General features: G+C 55.5%; 3 protein-coding genes across 8 annotated transcripts in view; 1 reads left to right on the forward strand and 2 right to left on the reverse strand.

Moving 5' to 3' along the window:
• The window catches only part of DLGAP4 (DLG associated protein 4), a gene marked incomplete at its 5' end in the record, with an annotated part of 51976 nt that extends 46900 nt beyond the window's left edge, over window positions 1-5076 (forward strand). For 4 of the 6 annotated variants that reach the window (XM_080627564.1, XM_080627565.1, XM_080627563.1 and 1 more), the window contains 4 exons: window positions 335-744; window positions 2357-2448; window positions 3748-3900; window positions 4625-5076. In XM_080627564.1, coding sequence (XP_080483690.1) covers window positions 335-744; window positions 2357-2448; window positions 3748-3900; window positions 4625-4840 — 871 coding nt within the window. In that variant the 3' untranslated portion in view covers window positions 4841-5076. Of the gene's footprint in view, window positions 1-289; window positions 745-2356; window positions 2449-3747; window positions 3901-4624 lie in introns of all 6 variants that reach the window. The other 2 variants (XM_080627567.1, XM_080627568.1) reach the window with 1 other exon arrangement.
• Window positions 5077-10959: 5883 nt separating this feature from the next.
• TGIF2 (TGFB induced factor homeobox 2) lies at window positions 10960-15902 on the reverse strand (the record flags this gene model as incomplete). Its single annotated transcript, XM_080627629.1, has 3 exons — window positions 10960-11544; window positions 14828-15066; window positions 15866-15902. 3 exons carry the CDS (start codon window positions 15900-15902, stop codon window positions 10960-10962), a joined length of 861 nt encoding a protein of 286 aa, XP_080483755.1.
• A 2749-nt stretch (window positions 15903-18651) lies between these two features.
• MYL9 (myosin light chain 9) overlaps window positions 18652-19104 on the reverse strand; it is a 7635-nt gene continuing 7182 nt past the window's right edge. Inside the window, exon 5 of the mRNA XM_080627726.1 lies at window positions 18652-19104. This exon is cut by the window's right edge and continues 241 nt beyond it. The gene's annotated coding sequence lies outside the window, so the exon portion shown is untranslated.

Below are 19104 nucleotides of genomic sequence, written 5' to 3' on the forward strand. Positions count from 1 at the left end.
ATGGGGGCCCATGGAGAGCTCTTCCTCCGCAGCACACAGCACTTGTTCCGTAAACAGCCAAATCAATGGGAGTTTGAAATTTCAAATGAAAGTACACGATGTAATTACAGATGTGCGTCAGTCCTCTCAGCTGAATGCCTATTGCAGTAAGCAGGCAACCTTATAATTTTGTCTGTCTGAATGTGTGGTGTGTGTTTGTGTGTGAGGAGGGGCAGGGTGGGCAGGGTGAGGCCCAGCTGCAGGCATAATAAACAAGTGCGTTTCACTGTCAGTGTGTGTGTGAGGCCAGCCAGGGTGAGTTCTGCTCTTTAATGTTTGGTTTTGATCTCTCTAGAAACAGCCACTCTCGCAGCATGTCCACCAAACAGGACACAGACTCTGACACACAGGAACCTAATAACTCTAGCTGTAAATCATCTGAGAGAAGCCTCGCTGAGTGCCCCCAACACAACAACTCCGTTGGTGGTGATGCCACTACCAGGCAACCAGCCAAGCCCTCACAGATTAAGAGAAACCTCTCCTATGGAGAAAACAATGACCCAGCCCTGGAGCCTTCCTCTCTCCCTCCTCCTGACCCCTGGCTCGAGACGTCCTCCACCTCACCATCAGAACCCACACAGCCAGGAGCCTGCCGGCGGGATGGATACTGGTTTCTGAAGCTGCTGCAGGCGGAAACAGAGCGGTTAGAAGGCTGGTGCCGCCAGATGGACCAGGAGACCAAAGAGAACAATCTCTCTGAAGAAGGTAGGTGGTGTCAGCCCTTGGACACCAGGTGGAAGAAGCCCAGCAGCTCCTCTTCTGGAGTTATAACTGAGTATTGGATAAGCTTTCTGCAGTTACATTGCTGATAACCTACAGAGAATATGGAGATGAGTTTGGGACAAGGAATACTTTGAGAAGGATAAGGTAACTTCCTCTAGCAAATGGGGTAAGAAATAGTACTGTGATGCAGTATGCGAGATGTGCAGGGCATGGTGCAGCTTCTGACCATTCAAAACTGCAAAAAGCTTAAATGGATCCCTTCCCAGGGAGGCTATGGGATCCTTCTCCCTGCATAACCCATTGTACTCCAGTGGGCAGGTGAAAACTTAGTTGGCAGTGGGGCAGAATGAGTGTGAGCTTGCTTGATCTGTTGAGTCGGTGGACTTGTCTTCACAGCAAAGAGGAGGCTTCTTCATAGAGGAAAGCATTGCTGAATTTGTGCGAAATACACACAAAGCACATGTACAGGGAACACGAGGCCACTTGATTGTACTGGGTTCAGTCTCAGTTGGGCTTGTTACACTATTTTCAAATGAGTTAGCAAAACCTGTGCTTTTTGCAGTGAAAACCATGCCCGTGGTGCACAGAGTGACAGAAGGGGCTGACTAGGCTGCAGAGGGCAGGATCTTTGTTGAGAGTCTGGGTAATTTATTTTCTTAACACCTTAGAAAGGTGAAATAATGGTGAGACTCAGTTATAGCTCCCTCGCACTGCTAGGGCTTGGGGAACTAATCTCTAATCCTATTGCACTAAGATACTGAACTGGCTGCCAACCTGGACAGGCAGTGCCAAGGCTTTCCCTGCATCAGGGATGCCCTTGTTTTGCCTGTGGCAAGAGTGCTCTGGCAAGAAAAGACACTGAGACCAGTGTGGTGTTATATCTGTGACCTTAAGAGCAATCTCAGAGTAGATTCTGTAACTGAGAAGTTGGTGGATATGGAGGGAACCCGGCTTACACTCGTCCCACCAAGATCTAGAAACCTTCAGAACTGATTCAGTTACAACAGCAGACCAGGGAGAAGAGGAGTTGAATCATCTCTGTTTGTGGTGCAGTTGCGTGCACTGTGGGTCTCTCAACCATGCCCTTGGAAGGGAAAAGCCCATACAGTGTTCTCCATTAATGAGCAGAGGAATGTTGCCATGCCCAGAGGCTTCTTGGAAAACCCACTAAGAGCAGTGTAAAGTCCTGGGTATTAAAAGCCCTAAGCCTGCCAGTATTTTCATCCCTGCTGGTAAATGGAGGTTGGAGACAGATCTCTTGTCCCTTGCTACTTGACCTCATGCACTGAGTGCAAGAGCAGGTTGTGCAGAGCTGCTCACTGGGTTGTGCTAATGGCTTGTCTGATGGGATGAGGGCAGTTCAGGGTACATTCTGCCCACTCCAATACAATGTTCTCAGGCTGGCCTAGAAGGAGCAATAGTAGATGACAAAGACTTAAATTGTTTCAGTACGTCTTCTTTCCCTGAGAGCAGTCAGTTCCTTGGGGATCGCTGAAACTCCTTTTCTAATGATTCAAAAGTGTTTCTTTACTCCAGAAACACTTGAGTTCATTGCTGCATTTAATAGTCTGTTCTTGGTTTTTCTCCCTTGCAGTCTTAGGAAAAGTTCTGAGTGCAGTGGGCAGTGCACAGTTACTAATGTCACAGAAATTCCAGCAATTCCATGGCCTCTGTGAACAAAACTTGGTGAGTCTGGATCTGTTTCTCCTAGTTTTTGAGAGGGGGATGTATCTGTTTCAACAGCATAACAGGAACATGATCAGGTATTAACAGGCTGCTATCACTGTAAAACCAGAGTCAGTGTAGCTGTCACCTACAATGTGAGCACCATGCCATGCTGGATGAATGCTGGTTTAAGCCAGCAGCTGAGCAGTGGGAGGCTGTCACCTCACCCTCTTCTGCACAGACAATTGTTGGGCTGGGCTGTGCTCAGGGAGGAGTGTTTGCAATTCTTTTCGGTGCTTACGTGAGCACTGGGGAATTCTCTTGAGCTGCTGTTCAGGGCATGCTGAATACACCAAGTCTCTGGGTCTGAATTGTCAGCTGGCCACACTGCTGTTTGTCCTGGACACAGCTACTTGTTACTCCTAAAGGGCTTTTTTTGAGGAGAATCACTGAGGTTTTTCCAAAGGGGGGGAGGATGTTTGAAATGTCTGTCCTCCTCCAAACATGCTTGTTTTGCATGTTGCTTACATGTACGGTAAAACTGTCCCAACAGGACTGTCCCTCTGGGGTCACAAAGCACTGTTTAGGCTGGGTCTCTTTGAATGTAGTGCAAGGGTTTGCCTTGCTGAGTGAGAGCTGGACAAAGCTAATCTGGGAGTAGATAGGAATCTGTGTTACAGTATTATCACCCCAGCCTTTATTGTGGTACATAGATTGTGCACACTTTCGCAGAGGTGAATTCCCCTTTACTTGCAAAAAACACAGAGGAACTTGGGGAGGAGGAGGAGAGATGAAGTGCTGAGCATCTGTGTGCTGATCTCTGGCTGATCACTGCTGAGGGATTAGCAACAGCACCACTACCTGCCAGGCTCTCAGCAGAGTTTTGAGCTGAGATCACCCTTTGACCCTTGGTGTTGAGTTGCTCAGACCTGATCCCATGGTTTCCTGAGATGATCCAGGCATATGATGGCAGTTCAGATGTCTCAGAACTCAGAAGAATCTGTTCATGGGAGAAACTTAGGCTACTTAAAGTTTTCAGCCTAGCCTGAGAAATACCAATGCTTTCAGACTGTTTTGGGGGGGATGTAGCAAAGTAATTTCACTCATGAAAGCTTTGGCTTCTTTCAGTCACTGTACCCTAACATGCCAGTTCTCAGGCGTTAGAGCTGTGCTTTGCATCATGTTGTGTTCACTTCCATTATTACCACCCTGAAATCAGGATCTCTCTGTAAGAAACCAGTGTGCAAGCTCTGAATCACATGCTGGGGACCTTCAGTTGGAGAACGTTTCTGAAAGGGTTTTTTATGCTTTCCCTTCTAGAACCCTAATGCCAATCCCAGACCCACAGCCCAGGACCTAGCTGGGTTTTGGGATCTCCTCCAGTTGTCCATTGAAGACATCAGCATGAAGTTTGATGAACTGTACCACCTGAAAGCAAATAGCTGGCAATTGACAGAGACACCGGAGAGAAAGGTGAGTGTGGGGCTGCTGAGACTGGCCAGAGCACCTTGCAGACATTTGGGTATGTGAGGTCTATTTCTGTCTGCAAACAGAAGATCTCTAGGGCTTTTACCTCCTTGCCCTTGTGCAGTGTAATCTCACAGCCTTGCAATGTACTGAGACCATTCCTCTTGAGTAATAGTGGAAACAATTTTGTACAAGGGGAAAAAAGTGCTATGATGGAGAGAGAGCAGAGTGATGAGTGGTGGTGTGTGCTTAAAGCAGGGATGCAGAGGCCTCTAGTGTTACAAGCACTGTATGAAGAGGTTTTAACTATTCCTGGTGTTGGAGTAGTCTAAAAAACACCTACTGGAACCTTTTGAAAATGCAGCACAGGCTGTGTCCAGGCTGCCTGCCTAGGCAGGAGGGTAGGCAGGAGGACTGTGGCTCTGGGCAGGGTGGCATATTAAAGCTGAGTTCACTCTTCATGTGCTCTGACCTGTAGCTGGGCCAGGCTGACTCTACAAACCCTAGTCCATTTCACCAAAGGCCTGTGTACCGTGTAATGCAAAATAGCATGTTTCTAGACAGTGGAGAAGCTGATTTTGAGTGCTTTGCTCAAGAGCTGCTCCTGCTTCTTTCACCTGACACTTGATCTCATTGCTTAATCCCTTGTGCCATGAGTCCCCACTACATCAGAGCAAGCTTCAGTATGTGCGTTCTGATGCTCGGGTTTTTCCTTACTGTCTCCCTAAAGGAAGAGAAGAAACCACCCCCTCCAGTGCCAAAGAAGCCAGCCAAGTCCAAATCCCAGCTGAACCGGGACAAAGCCTCTGATTCAGACAAGCAGCGCCAGGAAGCTCGCAAGCGTCTCATGGCAGCCAAGCGAGCGGCCTCTGTGCGGCAGAACTCGGCCACGGAGAGCGCAGACAGCATCGAGATCTACGTCCCCGAGGCCCAGACCCGCCTTTGAGCCCAGGGGCAGAGGAAGGAACCGCGTGGTTTTTATAAGTCATTAAAAAGGCAACAAAAAAACACAAAAGGTTCTCTTAAACTAGTGTGGTTTCTTGAGTCTGGAGACAATGAGCCATGCTCGCAAAGGGCTCCCGAGTTGGCTTTTTTTTTTTCTCTCTCAGCTTTAAGTAATGAAGATTTTAAAAAAAACAAACAAAACAACAAAAAAAAAGAGGAATTCCCCCTCGTTTTCTCCCTGGCTGTGGTGTTGCTGAAGGGACTGAACAGACTCCTGGAAACTCCGACCCCTCGACTTGGACCTTCAGTCTTTTTACTTGTTCTATCTAATGAGAATTATTAGCTTGTTTACAAGAAGAGGACGAGACAACATGAAGCCTTGAGCACTTGCCATGCTGTGTTCTTCCTCCTCCTCGGTTCTGTTCTTCCTTCTCATCCTTTTAGTTTTACCTGCTCCTGCCTCCTCTCTCCCACCCCTTTGCATGGCTTTGTTTAACCGTGTTAGAAACAACCTCTCTTCCACCGAGCTCCCGAAGAGAACACCCATTCAGTGTGTACTACTGTTGCACTCTGCTAGCAAGCAGCCTTTCTTGGGGGGGGGGGGGGGGGGGTGCTTTGTTTTCCTTTTGATGGGGGATATCAGGGTGGGGGGGAGGATGGGGTGGGCAGGGCCAGGGCAGTGGGTTTGTATTCCTCTTGTTTGATTGAAGTTGAGAGGATGACAGGGTCTGTGGAATGTAATTGCAGAGTTGTTGAAATGCAGCCCAGAAGCAAATGTGCAATAAGGTAGCAAGGGTTGGGGGGGGGACAGTGCTTGGCTGGCTGACTGGGGAGAGCACTACCCTTACTCCAGGCCCAGGAGCTGAAGGAGCACAGAGCAACTCCAGGCACGATCCACACATGCTTCACTTTGGTTTGGTTTTTTTTCCTCCTCTTTTATTTTTTATGAGATTATTTTCCTTGAATTGCTTGTTGAGAAAGAAGCTGCTACACGGGGAGGGGGAGGGACCTGTTTCGCAGGGGGAGTGTGATGGTATTTCAGGGTGGGAGGAGTGGGTTTTGTACAGAGGAAGGCACAGGTAGCTGGTGGTAGGCTGCCTGCCTGTATGTATGTGTACATATGCACATATACACTTAGTAGTACCTGTACATTGAATTCATACACACGTATACATGCCCATACACACAGTGCAGACGGTGTGCTTAAAAGCACCTTGGTGAGAATGGGCATATGTATAGCATATATTTTTACATGTACTATATCTAGATGTGTGTAAAAGTGTGTGTAAAAATATATACCCTGTGTGTAATCAGATGACTATTTTTTCCTTATCTCCCTGCTCTCTGGGTAGAGGAAGGATTGCTACATATTTTTTAGCTCATTTTTCCCCTTTGTAGGTCTCCTTTTCAGCCTGGCTTCTTGAAGCCACATCTGCCACCACCAAATTCTTTGCCACCCCCTCCAAAAAAACAGAGCATTTGGCCTCATTCTGAGTGATCCTGGTGGGATTTGGGTTTGTTTTTTTTTTCCTTCACTTGCTTCAATGAGTTGGGATATTGTGTGTTACTTTCATGGGGATAGAATCCCAGAGACGGAGTCTGAACCGCAATGAGGATGTTGGTGATCCAGAAGGCAAAAAGTAAAGGGAAATCGTGAATGATGGCTGAGTTACCATTATATGCTGTAAACTGTTGTCCATGCACAGATGCTCTTAGAGATTTACTCTCAAATGTGAAATTGGGTTTAATGTAACTCAAATCCAGCACTGGTTTTGATGGTTGTGGGTAGAGATACTGATGTGTTGGGTTGCACTGTTGTAAAGATGCTGTTTTAGAGATCTCTAGCATTGAAATGGGGACACAATGGAAAAGGGTGGTTGGTTTGTTTGTTCTTATTTACTCCTCCAACCGTGTCTGAGGCTGCTGTGGGGGGAGCTGGCCTGGAAGGCTGGTTTTTCTGGGGCTCATTTTGTTTCCTGCCACCTTGGAGGAGGAGAACTCGCAGCAGCAAGGGCAGCTGGCTGACTTACCATACAAACCACAATAAATAAACAGATGCAGTCTGACTTTACAGCGCCTGCTGGTCTCTCTCCCTCTTTATTCCCAGTGGGGTGTGTGGTGCTGGGCTGCAATGGGCTGGGGGGCGACTATATATATTTAATCTTGACAGCTTTATAAATGTACATATATATATTAAAATATCTGCAAATATAGATGTATATGCCTGAAAATGATGTGTTCATACATATTCGTACCCCTTTATATAGATAATTCTCCATATATAGGTCTCTCTACTCTTCTGGGTCCTGAGGCGGCAGCAGCCAATCACGGGGCAGCCTGAGCGCACGTGTATGTCAAGAAAGAGCTCTCAGCCAATCACAGAGCTGCGTGACGTTTAACAAAATGGCTGCTCCCTGCTCTAAGATGGCGGGTGAAACAAAATGGCTGCGCCCGGTGTACGTAAGGGGTGGGCTTTCTGTGTTAAAGGCACTTCCGGGTAAGCTAGTAGGCGGGGTGGCTAGTGCCTGCAGCCAATCACAGCAGGCTGTGTGACTGCTGTGGCAAATGGGATGCGTGCGTGCCGGGAGGGGGCGGAGCTTGCGGTGGGGGCGGGCCTCGGCGGCGTGAGGGCGGGGCCGGGGGTGGGCCAGGGCGGAGGGAGCAGCGCCCAGCCCCGGGCTGTGCAGGGCGGGACGGGGTCGCTGTGCCTTGCACCGCTGGCTCCCACAGCTCCCCTCAGGCCGCAGCGGCTGAGCCTGCCCTGGGCACCTCTGGGGAGGGCTCGGCTGGGCAGAGCCCCCGGGTGTTGGTGCCCCGGTCTGAGGGCAACCCAGGTGGGGTGTCCGCAGTGAAGGATGAGCCGCTGTGCTGTGCATCCTCTGTGTGTCCCTGACAGAGGCTGCCTGCTCTGTGCTGCTGCCTTGTCTGCTCTGCTCCGCACTCCATTTGTCCTCTGAATACCCCTTGTGCCACTGCCTGCCTGCAGGACCCCGCAGTACCAGCCCCGCACGTGTCGCTGGAGGCCAATGTCCCAGAGCACACAAGACCCGGGGGCCATGGTGTGTGCCCTGAGAAGCAGAACCAGGAGGTCGAGGATTAGCCAGGTATGAGGAGCACAGCAGGAAGCAGGAGGGGATGGTGTGCACTGCGCTGACCACACGTCCCTGTGGGCTCAGACACCCTTGCTGTTCATTCCAGTCACGCTGTTTCGGGGTGCAGTGTGATGCCTTGCACTGATCCCTCACCTGAGCGAGTCACCCCTGCCGTGGGTCCTCAGGAGCCCCGAGGTGCTCACCTGAGGCTGCAGGAGGGGCAGGCAGAGTTCACATTCATTGAGTTCACAGACCCCTGCCCCAGTGCTGGCTCCAGCCCCACTGGGCCCCTGCCCCATTCCTCACCATGAGCACAAAGCACAGGCTGGGGGATGTCTGTTGCTAGTCCTGTCACCAGAGCTGCCCAGGGATTTCCCTGAGGCCCTGTGCCTCCATCCTTCCATAGGGCAGGGGAGCAGCGGAAGGGGTGCAGAGCCCATCCGATCACCCTACCTACTGGTGGCCAGAGGGCTGCAAAGGGCTTGAACTGGTGCTAACCCCTGCCATGGTGGAGGGCATGTCTCATCCCAAGGGAAGCAGTCACCAACCTGGCACAGAGCCTGCAGCCCTGAGCTGAAGGCTCTGTGTGAAGAACCAGCATTCACACTCCTAGTGCATACAAGGGGCTCACTCAGCCCTGAGCCCAGCTCTGCTGCAGTGCCCGTATCCTCTGGGTCTGTGCCTCTGCCCACCTCCCAGGCTCCAGCCCCAGCAAACCGTGAAGGAACCCCACTGACATTGCTTCTTTCTTCCCTTTCCAAGGGGCTGCTTGTCTCATTTCCCCAGTGCTGGCCAGGAGGAGAGGAGACACAAACGCCATCAGCCCTCTGCTGCTGCCAGATGTTTCCTGGCTTCATGATCAGATGCTGTGGGAAGCGAACACATCACATCCCATCAGACCAACCGATGCTGCATGGCCCGTGCCAGGCACTGGCCCTGCTTCTTCCACACCCAGCACATTCCTCAGGCCCCTGAAGCAGCTTTGCCCGACGTCAGGAGGCGGGAGCTGGTGGTAAGGGAGGAGCAAGTGAAGCCACCCCAGATGACACAGCCCAGGCTCACACATGGCTCGTACTTCAAACACAAGAAACAAACTAGAAAACTTTTATTTGACAACGGAAGAACCAACAAAAAGGTATTTACAGCAGTTTTGTTTTGCTCCGTACGTTTCCTTCCAACAATCCCTGCCCTCCCCACGCGTTCTGGTCCATCTCCAGATCCATGGCCCAGGCAGAGCTGTAGCACTCCTGCCCTCGGGGAGGAAACCGCTTTGGTTTGACTGGGGCAAAATTAATGGGAGGAGACCAAAAAGCCACTCTGGGGGGAGGAAACTGACCTGCGGGGGGGGGGCTACCTACAAATGAGGGAGGGAGGCCTAAAATTCAGGAAGGAGGCAGAGAGCAAGGGCTGGGCATAAAATGGAGCTGGGGGAGAGGAGGCAGGGGATGTTCACAGCCACCCCATGAGCATCCTCTGTCCATGCCAGTGCTGGAGCCACCCCTGCGCAGCTCAGGGGCACCCAGGCTGTGACACAGCACTGGCACAAACCTTCTGCAGCCCCAGCAGCACTCGGGAGCTCCTCTCCCCATCACCTTCTCTCTGAAGAAGAGGGAAGGGCAACACCAGTCACTAAAACCACTGGTGCTCCCTTCCAGGCCCCACCACCCTGCAGGGTGCTGCTCCCCCAGCACCTCTGGCTCCAACCACTGCAGAGCACCAGGTCCTCTGGACATTATTAACTCTAATCATGCAACTCAACAGGCTAACTTCCTAGGATTAGTGTTTCTCAGGATAGATAACATAGGTGTGCACCACTCTTTAACTTACATTTTGCAGTGAAACAGCAACAGCTCAGTCCCAGGACCAGCGCAGCACCCAGGCTGTCAGTGAGCAATGCCCAGGCTGGGGCACAGCCAGCTCCCCGCAGGGACCAGCTTGTCACTAGAGGTCCCCAGCACCGCGCAGCCACCAGCCCTGGAGAGCAAGAGCAGGAGGAAGGGCACAGGGAGCAACAAGACTCAGCCCTTCGCTTCCTAGAGCAGCTGGTGGATGAGGCAGCTCTGTTTGCTGGGAGCCATAGGCTGCAGGCTGAGTGCTGCACTAACAGGTCACCACACAGGCCCCTGCCCACAACATGCCTCTTCCCATGCTAGTTTTTAACCAAAAAAATGAGAAAATCAAGAAGTTGAATATAAAGTTTTCACAGTCTCAGCTTCACATCACCCCCAGCAGCCGCCTGCAGTCAGCACCGCGCAGGCTCTGCACCGTGCTCTGTGTTCCAGCGCACCACATTGAGCAGGAACTGGAGAGGAACACGGAGGGGGCTGTGGAAATGCTTAAGAAACAAAATCGTAATAAAAATCATATAATAAATCACAATTAAAGGGAAAATGGTTCAACAAAAAAATGGCTAAACAGCACCATCGAGATTTCTACTGGCAGCATCTAAACAAAAAAGGAGGGTCCCGTGTTTTCCATGTGGAAAAAACACCACAGGCTTCAGGTTTCCAGTTCATCTGGGCTTTGCCCTTCGCTGGGCAAGGCAGGGCTCTGCCAGCACAAGGTACCAGGAGGGCCCTTCACAAACAAAGGGGAAATAAAAAAGAGGGGAGGGGAAGAGATGAGAGATTTGGGAGGAAAAGCTTTTCATCCACAGTCCTTAAAACAGACACCAACTTTAAAACAAACATCAACTCTCTCTCTCTCCCCGAAGAAGCGGCGTTGGACCCTTGTTTACAGGGCAGAGAAAAAGAAGTCAGCAGGTTTCCCAAGGGGAGCTCCACAGTAACCCTCCGTGGCGGCAAGGAGAGGTCAGTAAAGCTGCAAAGGTCTTTTCACAACGGCCACATCCTCCCAAGGGCAGCAGACGGGAGCCATGGGACAGTCCCTCCTCTCCCCATCTTGGCTGGCACAGACACCAGAGCCCCACAGACGGCAGGAGTCCTCTTCCATGATGAGCTGGTCGGGGGGTGCAGGCAGGCGGGTGGCACCGGGGGGGATCAGGCACCCCGAGGACCTGGCCATGGGGTTATTTGGAGAGGGCGGCTGCGGGGGGCTCAGTCTGGGGCGAGAGGGGCAGCTGCCCCCCCTGCCGCTGCGACTCCAGCTCGGCCGCCTTCTGCAGCGCCACCTCCACCAGCAGCTGGAAGCTGCTGAAGTCATCCCCAAAGAGCTCGGGGGGCGTGGGGGGTGGCGTGTTGAAGAGTCCGCTGGTGGGGCTGGCTGCCTCGGCACGGGCCAGCAGGGTCACGGTGCTGCCGGGGGCACCCAGCGCTGCCTTGGCGACAGGGTCCGGCTCCGCTCGCTGCGGGCCAGGCGGCTTCTCCCAGTCGGGGCTGCGGGTGCTCACCACCGTGAGGCTGCTGCCCAGCGCCTGGGCAGGGTGGCACAGTACCTGCGGGCACATGGACATGGACAGCACCTTGGAGGCCCCCGCGGCTGTCACGGGGGGCACCACCAGCACCCCGGAGCCGGCAGCAGCCCCCCGTGGCAGGGCCACGTCGCCGGCTTTGCCCCCTCGGCGGGAGATGGTGAACTGGTTGGGGTCCTTCCCGTCCTTGCGCAGCATGTCCGGGAGCAGCCGCCGCCGCGCGTTGATGAACCAGTTGCAGATCTGGGAGGAGAGAAGGGCACAGCGCTGTCAGCACAGGGCTGGGAGCCCGAAGCCAAGGTAGCAAAAGCCCCTCCAGACCCAGCAAGCAGCTCCCACACTGGATCTGCCCCCCAGCCCTGCAGCTCCTTCCCTTGGGCCTCCGCAGAGGCAGAGCTGCTCCAGGCAGGGCTTGCCCAGGCACGCACGGAAACCCCAACACCGGCTGCTTCCTGCCTGGCACCACCAGCCCCTTCCTCTCTGCAGCCCCGTCCTGGCTGCCTGTGGCACAACTCCCACCCTGGCAGGGACCGTGCATGGTGCTAGCACCTGACAGCACCACTGGCACCTTCTCATCGTGCCAGTACCAATCTTGGGTGGGGCTGAGCCACCCCATGATCCACAGCAAGGCTGCACCCTGGAGCTGCCCAGCCCACTTCCCCAGGCAAGGATGGGCTCAGTGCTGACACCCCAAAGTCCCAGCAGCTGACAGTGCCCAGCCTTGTGCAGATGAAGCGGGGTGCAGCCTCCAGCACCCTCCTGAGAGTCCCTCCTGTCCCCCAGCCAGAGCCTGGGGCGTTGCACAGAGCCAACGTGGAGCCCACCAGCATCCAGCAGGTGTTTGTTCCAAGGGGAGTTTTCCCCATCTCCAGGTGCCAGCCTGGATGGGAGCACTGAGGTTGCATAGAGCAGACAGACAGCAGCATGGATGGAAAACCCTAAACCCCATCAGCTTACAGAGCTGCAGCCCCCCATCCCCTAAAGGGGCGGCAGGGATTGCAGCAGTACATCCACACCTGCCCATGCCTCCTGCCACCAAGGCTACAGCAAACTTTAAAGGCTCTTCCAAACATCTGCATGCCAAAGAGGAAGCCCTTCAGAAACACAGCAGCCATGTATTCAGCCTCGGCCATGTATTGTTTCAGCATCTTCCTATAAAATGCTACATTAAAATAACTGCTTTCTTCCTAGAAAACAATTAGAAGAGAATAAATCAGGGGGGAAAATGACTGATCTTTGCTGAATCAACAGCTACGGAAAACATTTCCTCCAGGGAGAGAGAACTCACCACAGCTTCGATCGCAGCGAGATCTCAGTTGTTCTTTGTCTTTCAGACAGTATTTGTCATTTAACACCCTCACATACACTCATCTCACCCCCTTTTCCCTTCCAAACCCTCCCTTGAGAGCCTTAGCTGGGTCCCCATGACATGATCTTGTGATCCCATGGCCATCAATCGCTGTAATCCCCAACCAGAGGGCTGGACTTCCAACAAAAACCCCAACCAGCACTGAGAAGCTCCTAAAATCCTGCTGTGCCCCCAACATCTCCTTGCAGCTTTCAACTCCCTCTGGAGAAGGCAGCACAGAGATGGGCACAGGCACCAGTGACACCGCAGGACACCGCACGGTGTCACTCGCCCAGGAGCTGGGATCAACCTCGCTCGGCTTTGAAGCAAGAAGCTTTTTGCTTCTTTCCAAGCACGGCCATCACTTGGCCCCACCACAAGCACACCCTGGGCTGTCACTTTGGGCAGTGTCTGCCCCCACCACCACCACAAGAGCAGCATCCCCTCTGCAGGGAGGAAGAGCCCATCCCCACAGGAGGGCACATGCTTGGAAAGCTGCTGTTGTCTGGGAAGCCTCGCCAGGAGCAGGCACCGCTTTTGTACCTCCCCACTTTCTGCCCTGGAGAGCTGGGGGTGCTGTGCTCCTGATCCCTGGATACACAACTGAACAACCAGGGGTGCATGGCCTGTGGCAGCAGCACAGCAACACACTCGAGGCCCCTGGAGGCATTGGACAGGCACTGACGGACCAAACCCTGCAGCCAAAGCATGTCCCACACCTCCACCCAAGAGGCTTCTCCTCCCAGATGGAGCAGCCCCCACAGCATCCTGTTGGGTCACCTCAGACTGACACAAACCCCAGTGGCAGCCATGGGAAATGCCCCCGGAGCGGACCCCCAGCCTGGGGGGCACTGGGGCAGCCTCTGCACCAGGCACACAGTGGCTGCAGGGAGTCCCATGGGACAAAAAGCCAGTGCACGGCAAACCCACACCTCAAAACAAGCCCATGTGCCTGCAGCATCCTCCTTGGACCCAAACTGCTCGGGGCATAAACACCCGCAGTCCCACTGCCACAAGCACTTGGGTAAACCCCTGTATGCCAGAGGCCATATATCTGGGTTTGTCCTGTCCACACCAGCCCCGGTCCATGACAAACCCAGACTCCTGCAGCCCCAAACCCATCGCTGTGCTCTGACTTGAGCTGTCTCAGGACCAGCACCTCAGAGCAGCTCAGACACAAACCTGGTGCAAAGCCAAGATTTAAATAATCCATTAAAATGAAAAGAAAGTTAGCCTTGGCCAGGAAGACGGAAACTAGACACAGCCACTGCCCACACACTGGTGTCTGCCTGGCCAGGGCCACGCTGAGCTGCAGGGAAAGAAGCCAGAGGTGCAGGGGAAAGCCCAAGGAGAGGATCTCAGCTGCAAACCCACTGCCCCTTGCCTGCTGCGCTGCACACAAGAGCCATTTCCATCCTGCTGTTAGAACCAGAGCATCTCCTTCTCCATCAGGAAGGCTGCTGGTGTTCCCATGGATCAGCGGGACAGGCAGCTCTTCCTGACACCCTAAGAGCAGGCAGGGTGAAAGCCAAAGCTGAAAGGAAAAGCACTGCTCATCCCCACTGCTCCCGGCTGGGCATCCGTGACAGCACCCCAAGGAGAACATCAACCCACAACCAGGAGCAGGGCAGGGGGACTCCTGCCCCAGAGCCCTCAGCTGGGCTGGGATCTCCTTAATACACCTGGTGTAACCGGGGCAGCTGGGCCAGCCAGTCCTTGGTGCTGCAAATGCCCACCCTAGGGTGGTTGTTTCCTGCCCAGTGATGTGTGCAGAGGGGCAGTAGCCCTGGCCCCTTTACTGAGGGTGTCCAGGGGAAGAGGATAAAGCAGCCCCCCCTGAAGCCCTCCCACCCACAGTGGCTGTTCCTAACACAGTATTGCTGAGTCGGTCCCCATCCCAGTCCATCCATCTTCTGGCCGGCCAAAAAGCTCTACCCCAGCACTGCCATAAAACTGGTCCCCAGGGCTCAGACCTCTTCCCAAAAGGATGCTGCCATATGCTGGTGTCTTTGCTCCCCTGTGTTCCCTCCCTTGCCTCCTCACTGCCCTTCAGTGGCAAGTGATTCCAGCATCCCAAACCCTTTGGGATCTTCAGCAGGGTTCTCGCAGTCCGGCCCTTCCCAAGCACCGTGACACAGGACCCAGCAGCACCCTCAAGACGTGGCGGCTGGCTCCTACCTGCAGCACAGAGAGGCTGGTCTGCCCCGAGAGGCTGAGCTTCTCCTGCTCCGAGGGGTAGGCATTGAAGCGGTGCTCGTACAGCCAGTCCCGGAGGATCTTCACAGACTCCTTGGGGAGATTGCCCCTTCTCTTCCTCTTGCTGGGCTGCGAGGGGTCGGGGGACGTGGCGCTGTCGTCCTCCCCGAGGTCACTATCCGACATGGTGGAGCTGCCCGCAGACCTCTCCTGGTTAAAGCCTGCCAAGAGGGGGAACCAAACAGCGGGCATCAGGCTGGGAGTGCAGGGGGGGAGGAGAGCCACAGACCCCCCCGCACCTCGAACATGGGGGGCGGCTCCTTGCCCAGCTTTGGGGTGATGGAGATGAGCCCCCCGAGGGGGAGAAGAGTTACAGGCACCGCCTGAGCGCCCCCCCCACCCCCCCGGCTCTTTGCGGGGCTCGGGGGAGCCGATAACAAACGGAACATCGAGGGGGAGGCACTCCAAGTAAATCAATCTCGGCCGGAGGAAGAGGCCGGAGCCACTGCGGGGCGAAGGCACCACGCGGGGTCATTGTGCGGCCTCCCCGCGCCGCTGTCACCGCCGGGACCCCCCGCAACAGGTACCGCGGGCCGGGCCCCGCCGACACAAAGCGGGGGAGCGGTGAGCCCGGCCCCCCCCCCGCCCCGCTCCGGGGGGAGGCGGAGGAGAAAGAAAGAGGAGCCGGAGACCCGCCCGCGGCCCCGCACCGGGCACAACCGGCCCCGAACTGCACGAACAACCTCGGCCAAGTTGGAAGCGACGCGGGGAGGGAACAAAACCCCCGAGCGCGCCCGGCCGCGGCTCCCGCAAACTTTTCACGCCGGGGGCGGCTCCCGGCCCGGCCCGCACAAAGGCGTTGGGACCGCGCCGTGCCCGCACCCCCAGCCCTGCTCGGTGCTGTTCGAGTCGGTTCGGGTCCGCTCGGCCCGTCCCGGCTCCACTCGGCTGCGCTCCGCCGCGCCGCGCCGCAGCCCGGCCGGGACTCCATGTTTGCCGCCCGCCCCGCTGCGCTCTTACCCCCGGGCCGCCGCCGCCGCCGCCTCGGCCCTTGCATGGGCCGCCCCGGGGTCGCGCCGCCGCCGCCGCTCCGGTGCCGGTGCCGGGGGTGCAGCGGGGCCCTCCCGCGGCGGCGGGGCGGGCGGCCGAGGAGCAGCGAAAAGTTTTGGGTGGGCGGCGGTGACAGATGCCGAGACAGAGTTCCCTTTGTTCCCGAGGAGGCAGGAACTCGGCCGGGCCCCCCGCCCCCGGCCCCGGCCCGCCCGCCCCCGGCTGTCACCGCCGCCGCACCGGGCAGCGGCACCCGCGCCCCCGCCCCGCCGCCACACGGGCCGGGACCTGGCGGCAGCCCCGCGGCGGGACACGGTGCCCGGAGGGAGGAGGGACCCCCCCCCCCGGCACCCATCCGGGACACCCGAACAGGGGCACTCAACCGGGGACACTGGAACAGGGACACCCGCACAGAACACCCAGACAGGAACACCCAAACGGGACACCCCCAGACAGCTCACAGGACATCCACCCGGGACACCTATGGACATCTGCATGGAACACACGTATGGGGATGCCCCACATGGGACACCCATACAGGGACACCCAAACAGGACACCCCCAGACAGCTCACAGGACATCCACCCGGGACACCTATGGACATCTGCATGGAACACACGTATGCGGATGCCCCACATGGGACACCCATACAGGGACACCCAAACAGGGACACCCGAACAGGGATACCAACCCGGGACACCCGCACAGGGACCCGCACCCACGGGCATCCCCACAAGGCACCACACAAGCTCCTTCTTTCCCCCGGCCATGTTAATGCTGACCCCGGTACCTGAGCACCAGGGGGTTACTGGTGTCCAGGGGTTACTGGTGTCCATGGGCAGGCACGGGTTGCAGGGGGCCAGGAGCTGCGGGTGGGTGTTGGGGTGTGTGTGGGTATGAGGAACAATTCCTGCCCCAGAGGGTGCTCAGGCATTGGAACAGGCTGCCCAGGGCAGGGCTGCAGTCACCATCCCTGCAAGTGCTCACACACCGTGGAGACGAGGCCCTCGGTGCCATGGGTTAGTGGTGGCCTTGGCAGTGCTGGGAATGGTTGGACTCAAATGATCTTAAAGCTCTTTTCCAACCCGGTTGATTCCATGATTCTATGACAGCCCAGGGACCTCAGAGCACTGAGGCACCACCGGTGCTTCCTTTGGGGACTTTTTGATGTAGTAAATAGGAAATCAGAAGCTCAGCACATCACTGCTGCCATCAAAGTGAAAGGTCTTTCAAAGGGAGGGTGATGATCCCATGGGTCAGGCACTCCTGGCCTGTATGGACAAGGCAGGCTGGTCCCCTCCAGCCTCTGCAATGGAGATGATTCTGACCAGCAGCATCCCAGCAAGGAGACCTCCCCTTTAAGGATGTCCATTCCCCCGTCCTCGAGGGTTTCCACACTCATCCTCACCAAGCCAAGCACAGCATCCCCAGGGACCTTCCTACAACCCGAGTGCCTCAGGTCCTGCCCTTCTCCAGGCAGAGCCTGTTTGCAGCGGGTGTTTGCTCTCCAGGCTCTGTCCTCACAGGCCACGCTGCAGCTCGCTTCCCTCCCCTTATCATGGGTATCCCTTTGGGTACTGAGAAGGGCTGCAAAAAACCTTCTATGGCAGGGTTTTGGCCCATCCAAAGCAGATTGTGTGGAGCAGGATGGGATTAAATAGCAAGGAAAATGATCTTAAGATGATCTTAAGGTCCTTTCCAACCCTAACTATTCTATTCTATGAAAACAAGAGAATTCCTTAAAGCATTTGTTTAGTTGCCGCTAAACCTTCACTGTCCTGAGTGAAACTACCCCCAAATTGCCACTGCTCTGTTAATGCAAGTGTAGTGTGGGCTGGTGAACCCCAGGGGACGTGTGGGGCCAGCCATGCCGATCTGTCCTCCCAGCAGCCTGCTTTTGCTCCCACCCTTTGGAAAGGGCTGTATTAAGTCTTGTGCCCAATTGAGACACCAGGGAAATGGTTCCTGAGCTCAAATACCTGCCCTGGGCTGCAAATACCTGCAGACACAGGTAGTGTGGAAGTAGCTTTGGGAAAACCCCACTGGGTGCCTGAATCCTGGGGCAAACCTATTCTTGAGCAGGAGCCATGGGTCCAGGGGCCCGGACAGGGGCTTCTCCCTCCCTGCTCTCACTAAGGGCTTGTGCAGGGCCCATTGACATTATAATGGTGTTAAACTTCAGCAATTTGAAAGACAATCGGGCAGCAAGAGCCCGAAGAGGGGTGCTGGAAACCTCAGGCAGCCTCCCAAGGCACCGACCTGTCCCAGCAGGACCCCCTGCTCCCTTTGCCCACCCTCTGATACTTAATCTGGGTTTGGTGGCCACCAAGCCCATCCCACTCCCAATACTGGGAGAATCTGGTCACACAAACTGATCCTTTGGGGTCAGTCCTATGCTGAGCATCACTCCTGGATGGAGACAGTTTGCCCACAGCACAGCAGAGTCCTTGCAGAAGCTGGAGGCCCTTTCCCACACCACTGGGTTTATCTCCAGCATCAGCCCATGTGCCCCAAAGTGAGCCATTCACTTTGGTGTATGTCTCGCTGAAGGGGGCTTTTCAAAGGCACCCTGTCCTCCAGCAGTCTTGAGGCCTGGGACGTGGCTCTGGAAGTGGGAGAACTGTGGGTTATTCCCTGGTGCAGCAAGGAATTAGGGACAGAGCCTGGAGGTGAGCTGGTTTGGGGCTGTTGCTGCAGCTCCCAAACCCACCCCCAATCCCCCCAGGGAGCACAGCATGAGCCACACACAGCACATCTCCAAATCACACCCATCAGGTTTTATACACCGCTTCGGCCTCCCGAACCCCTCAGATCACAGGCTCTAAAGCCATAAAACAGGCAGGGAGGAGGAAACAAAGTGGAGGAACCATGAAGAAAGGGAGTGCAGGAGGAGAGGGGAGAGGTGCTTTCTCTCTGTGCTATAGTCCTGAGATGGGGATCGCTCAGGCTCGAGCCAGCCAGAATCCCCACAGGCCAGCGCTCACCTCGGATGCTCATCCCAGCCCCAGGGACCAGCAGCTCGGTGGCTTAAAGAGGGGGTCACAGCCAGGCTGGGGGTCCCAGTGGAGCAAGCCTGTGGGTGGGAATGGTGCTGGGGGTCTGGGCTGATGGGTGGGCACACGGCAACGCAGTGATGGGAGCGCTTCCCCTCTAAGCATGACCCGATGAGGGGTGCTGGTCCTGGGAGGGGTTTCCTATGGAGGGAGCCT

The sequence above is a fragment of the Psittacula echo genome, assembly GCF_963264785.1.
Source record: "Psittacula echo genome assembly, chromosome: 12".
NCBI classification, from domain to species: domain Eukaryota; kingdom Metazoa; phylum Chordata; class Aves; order Psittaciformes; family Psittacidae; genus Psittacula; species Psittacula echo.